Source organism: Pistacia vera, unplaced genomic scaffold (assembly GCF_008641045.1).
Source record: "Pistacia vera cultivar Batoury unplaced genomic scaffold, PisVer_v2 Contig1517, whole genome shotgun sequence".
Taxonomy (NCBI): Eukaryota; Viridiplantae; Streptophyta; class Magnoliopsida; order Sapindales; family Anacardiaceae; genus Pistacia; species Pistacia vera.
In genome coordinates, this window is record NW_022195594.1 from 74,935 (window position 1) to 83,938 (window position 9,004).

The 9,004-nt window shown below is 35.5% G+C and overlaps 1 protein-coding gene across 2 annotated transcripts; it reads left to right on the forward strand.

Moving 5' to 3' along the window:
* Positions 1-2,248: 2,248 nt before the first annotated feature.
* LOC116124366 (glycerol-3-phosphate dehydrogenase SDP6, mitochondrial-like) lies at positions 2,249-7,383 on the forward strand. 2 transcript variants are annotated; one of them, XM_031410084.1, is made up of 7 exons: positions 2,250-2,706; positions 3,801-4,274; positions 4,783-5,114; positions 5,403-5,563; positions 5,855-6,113; positions 6,637-6,935; positions 7,025-7,383. In XM_031410084.1, coding segments are annotated over exons 1-7 (1,887 nt in total). In that variant the 5' UTR covers positions 2,250-2,345; the 3' UTR covers positions 7,026-7,383. The 2 variants fall into 2 exon arrangements, with proteins under 2 accessions (XP_031265945.1, XP_031265944.1); XM_031410085.1 differs by lacking the exon at positions 7,025-7,383 and having other exon boundaries at positions 2,249-2,706; positions 6,637-7,018.
* Positions 7,384-9,004: the final 1,621 nt, after the last annotated feature.

The following is a 9,004-nucleotide window of genomic DNA, read 5'->3' on the forward strand; positions in this document are numbered from 1 at the left end:
AAGTTTCACAATACATCAACGGATACAAAATGTCTTTTTTAAACTGAACTAAAATCTTAGCCAAATCACCAATTCCTTCTAACTCAGCAAAATTCATCACAAGAGTGCATGTCAATAACATAAGTCCTAGTATGGTTCTCAAGTACCATCAACTCAAGTGCAGAAAAATCAGTTGGATAAAACTGGGCAAAACGGATCAACTTATGCTTGTCAAAAGCAGAGAATGAAATACTTGGATATAAACATGTCATACAAAGAAGCAGCTCAGTATTAACCTTAGTGAAACGAGTGTTAAGTTCTTGAAGTTGCATATCTATTACTGTATAAAACAATTCAACTCGATAGTGATGCAAATTTTTCATGTGCTCAACTCTTCATCATGGCCGCCTTCGAGTTGCAAACATATCATCCATATTCAAAATGGCAATATCACGTTTTTGGCAAAATGAAGAAATTTCACTCAACAAAGATTTTCATCCTTCATCTCTCAACAATTGTAACCGTTGCTTTGGAGACTTTGACTAAGGCCATAACATTTACAATGTCTTGATCTTTTATCTGCAATGCTTGTAACAACTCATTAGTAATTGTCAATATACTTTTCATCATATGCAAGCTAAATGCAAAATCAAAGAAATAGATTACATCTAATAGATTTAGGGGTGAAATTGAATCAAGTCGAGTATTTGGTAAATCAAACTCAACTCGATCTCTATAGTATCGAGTTCGAGTTCGAGTTCAAGCTTGATCGAACTTGAGAAATCAAGTTCAAACTCGAACTTGGTACTTGAAATTGGAAATCGAGTTCGAATTCAAGTTCATATAATCGAGCTTTTTTCGAGTTTTAGTCGAGTTTTATTCGAACTCGATTTCAAGCTCATCTAACAGGGGTGGATTTACAAATTTTATAACTTTTGAACATATGACCCCTATTACTTTAAAAACTATCAACTTAACCATCGAGCTTGGAAAGACTCGCGAATATATTGAGTCAAATTTTACTCGATTAACTACTCGAACTCGACTCAACTAATGCGGAGTCGAGTTCAAGCCAACATCAAGTATAGTTTGAGTGGCTCGACTTGATTTTCACCCCTAAATAGATTACATGCTTCACCCATTTGTTCAGGATTTAAACCATTACATGGAAACCCAACAACTCTTATTCCTTTCATTTTCACTCCTAATAAAATTTTTAAAAACTAATAGATCCCTTGCATAAAAATAAAAATCACAAAGAATATGTAATAAATATATTAGAATTAAAAACGAGGTTTTATAAAAACAAAATCCAAACTTACTATGGGGGCCGGCTACTCCATTCTCAAAATCTCAAAGATTTATAAGGATAAAATTTAAATAAATATAAATAGAAAATCTGAAATTTTTAAAAAATTGAGTGGGGCCGTGGTTCCCACCCGTCATTCATCAAATTCGCCCCTGCTTGCCATTTGACTTCATTTATATGACCGAAAATAATAGGACTAGATTAAAGGGTTGTGAACTTGTGATGGAATATTCATATTTCATACATCACGGATTGACCGATTAAGGTGAGTCACGCTCACGAGCCATGTACCTTTATGCTTTGAGACGTGTAGACGTGGTGGGACGCCACCTTTTAATTTTCAAGACACACGCAAATTACCAAAAACCACACATAATTTTATTTTACTGAAAACTCCTTATACTTTCCCTTTTTACCAAAAACCTACTAAACAGTTCAAACAGAACCTCCTTGAAGTTTATATTTAAAAAGAAAAATAATTAAAATAAATAATTCATTTTTTAGGACTCTACTTAAAAATAGCTTCCCTCTCTCTCTATATATAATAACTTATTCCAAGATTTTAGCATTTATTAAACTAAAATAGATTTTTTTAACTAAAGATATTGAGTGATCGACACGAATAAAAACTTATTTATATTGAAAATCTATAAGTATTATTATTATTATATATTTTTAGTTAACAAAGAGTAATTTGTACTAATTGAGACCAAAATTTTAAAATAGAATTGTTTTTGGGAAAACTTTTACATATAAGTTATTTTTCAACTCACAAAAAATAAAGATATTTAATATAATTTAAAAAAAAAAGAAAAAAGAAAGGAAAACTCATTTTTATTTGTATCTTTATACGGCCGAGGTTAGATTTAAAGGAAAAATATAAAAAAGGGGGTACAGTGCAACTTCTTCCAGCACAGTGGCATTTCAGTAAATTAATAAAATTTTCCCGTGAACGATTCCCAACGCATTCATTTTACTCTTCTCTTAACTCAGATCATCTTCTTCTTTGTCCCACTTACTGCCAGCTCCTCATACACGCATCATCCTCATCGTTTCCATGTCCGCCACTCGCATCCGCCGTCTCGGCGCCGCAATTGCCGCCGCAGCCGGAGGCACCGCAATTCTACTGAGCGCTCCGTCGCTCTCCGGAAACGACCGCGGAAGCTCTCTCTCGCTCGACGCCATCAAGCGTCAGATAAACGACTCAAACGGCGTGGTTCCGTCCAGAGCCGTTCAGGAGTCTTCTTTGATCGGCGCTCACTCTGGTAATCCGCTTGACCTTCTCGTGATCGGAGGTGGCGCCACGGGCTCCGGCGTGGCTCTTGACGCTGCCACGCGAGGCCTTCGCGTTGGACTCGTTGAAAGAGAGGATTTCTCGTCCGGTACGTCTTCACGATCGACGAAGCTGATTCACGGAGGTATGTGATTGGATATACAACCATATTTGTGTTATTGTTGTATTGATGAATTGTGAATGTTTTTTGTGTATAGAAATTTAGTGATGGCTTTGGAATTTTGGAATGAATGGCTTCTTTATATTTAGGCACCGTTTGGTTAGTCTTTTCTTGTTTATCTTTTAGACTTTTCTTGTTCAACGTTTTGTTACTTCTGAAAGTAATGACACTTTTCGAGGATAGCTAACCGGAAACAACTGCAGTAACAGTAGCAACAATAGCGTATACCTTCATTGTAGCATTCAATATTATATTAGTTCTGTTAACTAGCCCAGTAATGTTAACCTGCCAGTAACAAATATGGCCCCTTTTTGCTTGTAAAAATACTTTTTGAATTTTAATAGAACTTTTGATTATTTCTTTTCTGGGAAAAAGAAATGTGCATGAGAACTAACTGGATGGGCTTGGTTGTTTCGAGGGATATATTTTGAAGGCTGCAGTATGATTTTGGGTTCTTTGTGACTATGCCGTTGTTCCTTAAACACACACACACACACATATATATATTAAAATTAATTACCAATCTTGGTACTGATTGTCATGGATGAAACAGAAAATAAATGCTTATACAGTATGATTTTATGGGATTGATTTATGGATGAGGTGGTATAACTGTGAGGTGCCGGACTTTTGCATTTGAATTTACAGAAATGGGTAACATTTGGAACTCACCAACTTTTGACACAAGCTATATCTCTTCTTATTTGATTTTCCGTGGTCTGGTTTATGTTTGTGGGTCTTTATAGTAAAAAGTCTTACTGGTAACTTTTCATTTATATGGATACAGTGATTTGCCTTGCCTATATGTTGAGAGTAGAGTTGTTATATGGTATTCTAATTTGACTTAGAAATTCAGAAATAGTCTTTTGGCACTGAAATATATATATCTTCTTTTTCTGCTTCAAGAATGTCTTTTGTCTTAATTGGCTGGCAAGTGCATTGCAATAAATACTTACATTGCTAGTATTTAACTATTTTATGATATATGCAAAAGGACTTGTACCTTATGTTTTGTTTCTTTCTTATTAATTAGTTATTTATTTGATACTATTTTGTAGGAGTCCGCTACTTAGAGAAAGCTGTCTTTAACCTTGACTATGGGCAATTGAAGCTGGTATTTCATGCACTTGAGGAGCGTAAACAGGTTATTGAGAATGCACCACATCTCTGCAATGCTTTGCCTTGCATGACACCCTGTTTTGATTGGTTTGAGGTAGTATACTACTGGATGGGCTTGAAAATGTACGATTTGGTCGCAGGACGGCGCCTGTTACATCTGTCTAGATATTATTCTACGCAAGAGTCTGCTGAGCTCTTCCCCACTCTTGCAAGGAAGGGTAAAGATAGAAGCTTGAGGGGTACAGTGGTTTACTATGACGGGCAGATGAATGACTCTCGTCTTAATGTTGGATTAGCATGCACTGCTGCATTAGCTGGTGCAGTGGTGCTTAACCATGCAGAAGTTGTATCCCTAATTAAGGAAGAGGCTGGCGAACGGATAATTGGTGCTCGAATTCGAAACAAATTATCAGGTACAAAAAGCTTAACCTTTCTATACAATTATATTAACTAAACTTTTATCAGTTACAATTTGCCTTTTTTTCTTTTTCTTTTTTTTTTTTAAACTTTTATTCAATTCCTTGCTAGTTCACCTGAAAGTCTTTCCTGTTTGACGCAGTATATATTTGTCTTTCCTGGTTCAATTTTATGTCTTTGTTTTCTTTTACCTATTAATAAAATGTAAAAGATTTCTAATCTATGAATAAGAGGATTCTGAAATTAAAGAATCATTTAGCTGTTGGAGTCTATTAATTTTTGGTTTTGTATTTTGAGCAAATTTTGAAGTTCTTGATTTACAAGTGCACGTATTAAAGTTAGCTGAAGTCACTTTACTTCATAAAATCAAACACATGGATACTGAATAATGCTTATCAGTTTGTTGCTTCAATTTGATGCTAGTGATGTGTAGTAAGTTTTTATGTAACAAGTGTTAGTAAATTGATTGTGTCATGACCCTCACTGCAAATGATATGTTACCAGGCAAAGAATTTGATACCTATGCAAAAGTTGTTGTGAATGCGGCTGGGCCATTTTGTGATGCTGTAAGGAAAATGGCTGACAAAAATGTACAACCTATAATCTGTCCAAGCAGTGGTGTTCATATTATTCTACCTGATTACTATTCTCCTGAAGGAATGGGTTTGATTGTTCCTAAAACCAAGGATGGACGTGTGATTTTCATGCTGCCATGGCTGGGAAGAACTGTTGCTGGCACGACAGATTCTAACACTAGCATAACTTTGCTTCCAGAACCACATGAAGATGAGATTCAGTTTATACTGGATGCCATAAGTGATTACCTTAATATTAAGGTGTGAAATTTTAGCAAATAAGACCCCTTGATTTTGTGCAATTGTTTTATTTGGCGATTTTTTTTAAGAGTATTCTTAATGTGAAATTTCTTTCTGAATCAAATAGGTACACTCGTGCATACTATTTCGTCTGTGGTTCATCAGTTGATTATCATTTTGCTAGATATGGTGTCTAAATTCTTAATAATTGAAGTACTTTTAATGCTAGTGACTCAATTTATCTCATTCCTTTTTTCTTTCTCCACTCAGTCTGCTTGTGGATACTTAAGTAATGGTGAAAAATAATAGGTACGACGCACAGATGTTCTTTCTGCGTGGAGTGGTATTCGACCATTGGCAATGGATCCATCAGCAAAGAATACTGAGAGTATCTCCAGGGATCATGTTGTATGTGAAGATTATCCTGGTTTGGTCACAATTACTGGTGGAAAGTGGACAACATACCGAAGGTAATGTTTGATCAACTAGCTGATAGTGTTTGTTAACAGATTATTGGAGGGTTTCCATACAAAGGTTAGTGCAAATATGCAGATGTAGAGGTGTTGCCTACCTCTGATGCATGTTCAATAGTATTGGTACCTTATGTAGTAATCTCTTCCCTAGTGATATGTCCCTTTCCTTGTGACCTTTTATTAGCCAAAATTATTTTCACAAGCTAATTTTCTACTCCTCTTATTCCTTCTTGCCTCTCTCTTTTTTTCTTTGCACATGAGTTTTGTGCTTACTAGAACCATTTGCAGCATGGCAGAAGATGCAGTTAATGCCGCTATAAAGTCTGGAAAGTTGAGTCCAAGCAATGGATGCTTAACGCATAACCTGCGGCTTATTGGTGGAGACGGATGGGAACCTTCACATTTCACTGTTCTTGCTCAACAATATGTACGCATGAAAAGGACGTATGGTGGTAAAGTTGTTCCAGGGGTTATGGACACTGCTACCGCAAAGCATCTGTCTCATGCATATGGCACATTGGCAGAAAAAGTTGCTACCATAGCTCAGGTTGGTTTGTCTTGCTCTGTATGAATTTAACTCTAATAGATACACAAACTTAACCCTAAATCCCTAATATTGATAGGAATTGAAATTGAGATCATTTATGGATGTTGGAGTGCCCCAAGTAAAACAAGTTTCGAATGTACATTTATTGGTTTCAAGTGCTGCTGAAAATCTAGATAACTTTTAAATATCCGTTGTAAGTGATATCCTCATTTGCATCAATATGAATACCACAGTTCTTGAACCTTAACAATTGGTATATAGCTCATCTAAGTCTGACAGACAAGCTTGGATATTTTACATTTTCGGTAGTGTATATGGTGTGCGTTCTACTTTATACCTGTGATCATAGTTTGTCTGGAGTTGACCATATTGGATACTTTGATTCCCTGGAAATATTTTCTTTTCCATGTGATAAGATTATTGTACGAAATATGGTGGTGCATATCATGTATATTGTGTTTTGATGTGACCATGTAGTTCTTTCTTTTGGTGGTTAACATAAATCCATCTTTTAACTGTATAGAATGAAGGTTTGGGAAAGCGGCTTGCCCATGGGTACCCTTTTTTAGAGGCTGAGGTTGCTTACTGTGCCCGATATGAATACTGTGAATCTGCTGTAGATTTCATTGCTAGAAGATCTCGGCTTGCATTCCTTGACACTGATGCAGCAGGCAGGGCATTGCCACGCATCATTGAGATATTAGCCAAGGAACACAATTGGGATAAGTCAAGGCGGAAGCAAGAGTTTCAGAAGAGTAAAGAATTCTTGGAGACTTTCAAATCCTCAAAAAATGCTCAGTTCCATGACGGGAAGCACAATTAGTATGTCCAATAAGCATTTCCCATTCATTTCGCTTTGGTAAATCAGAAAATCCCCTACTGATCATGATTCATTTTTCACTTTGTTTTAGGGTCTTAAGTTCAGGCAAAAGCTCATTTTTTTTTAAGAGATTGATTTTGGCTTAATCCCTCTTCCAGTAAGTCTCCAAGGTTGTGCTGGCGTGAAAAAAAAAAAAAAAAAAATTAACCACTTCTTGTCCAATTCACTCACTTTTGAGCTTGTGTCACACTGGTGTCTATCAAAATAACGATCCAATTCTTCTGCGTTCCGGTTCCCATTTTCATTCAGCCACTTCTCCAAGGTCTTTTTATAATTATTGTTACTGAAACTAGTGAAGAATTGTGATTACATTTTTTAGTTGTCAGTTCTTTTTCTTGTATATTTTCAATAAAGAAATGCAGAATTGCATTGAATTGACTTCGTTGCCAAGCTCTTGTTGTTGCATACATTTATTGTCCCACTTTCGTTGCCAAGCTCTTGTTGTTGCATACATTTATTGTCCCACTTCTATAAACCCAGGCTTCTTGAAACTTAAATAATCATAATACCTCCTATACTTTTTATAAGTCTACCATTGTATACTTGAATAACCAATTTGTGGGAAGCAAAAATACAAATAAAAAATAGTTGTGTCTAAAGGTTTATAATTGCAAATGTTGCTAACCATTAACCAAGAAGATTAATCTCCTTCGTCAAGTCTTCGTAATTTTGAGATCTCTTCATGTTAATACTTAATGAACAACTAACCTATGAGACTTTATATTAACAAACAACATATCTATGGGGGTTTAATAGGATGGTTAAGCCTATAATTTGTTTCCACAAGGCTTGGGGTTTCATCGGTCTCATGGGCATGTAAATAGCTAAAAGACGGGTGCGTTTGATTTATTATTTTGAATAGGATTTTGGAGATAGTATTGGCTAATTGAATAGGGTGATTATTATGAGATAAAATTTAAAAATTTACAAAAAAAACCCCTAGGTTTGCTAATTTAACTAAACACCCCAATATATAAAAATTTTATAAAATAACAAAAATAACCCCACCCGCCACCCATAGTGCAAGATTCCGGCCACCACCGCCAGAATCTGGTCGAAATCTGGTGTTACGATGCAGACCAGTCGGATTTGGCCGGACATGCATCGATCTAGCCCTTTTCAGCTAGATCCACAAATCTGGCAGGAAAATGCCAGATCGATGGCCAGATCTAGCCGTTAACGACCGAAAAAGGCCATATCTGGCTGTCAGTGATGGCCAAAGAAATGGCCGTCGTTGATCAACGACAATCATTTCTTTGCAATGGCCAGATCGACGAATTGTCGACCAGTTCCGGTCGTTTGTAGGTCATTGTGACAGATTCTGGCTACTACTAACGGTGGTTGCCGGAATCTGGCAACTATGGGTGGGTGGGTGGGGGTGTTTTTGTTAATTTTTAAACTTTTTTCTGGGGGTATTTATGAAATAAATAAACTTAAGGGGTCTAAAAAATTAAAAAAATATAATAGTATTTCCTAAATAATTAAACAAACAAATATTTTGGGAATAAAATTGGAAATATGGATAGAAATAATAAACCAAACGCACGTTTTCCCTTTTTAAAGATTATAGGGTTTGATAAGACTTTAGATTCAAATTCGATCGTAACCCACAATATTATTGTAGCAGGTGACCCTAAGGTTTGAATTCAAAAACCCAAGGAAGGGAGCAAACCTCTTTGTCCATTAAGCTAACTCCATGAATTCATCAAACTATGGGGGTATTTGTCCGAGCTTATGAAAATTAGTTTATAAGCAACAAATGTTTATAAGCTAATTTTAGCTTATAAGTATTTGAAATTTTAAACAATTACGTGTTTGGTTAAAGTATTTATAAGTGACTAATAAGTAATTAACGTATTTGGTAAAATGTGCCTTATAAGTACATTTTATTATAAAATGACTAAAAAAGGTATTACATTAAATAAGGGCATACTATGAAATTTTAAAATTAAATAAGGATAATGTAGTAATATACTTGGTCTCTGCTTATAAGCCCAAAAAAAAAAAAAAA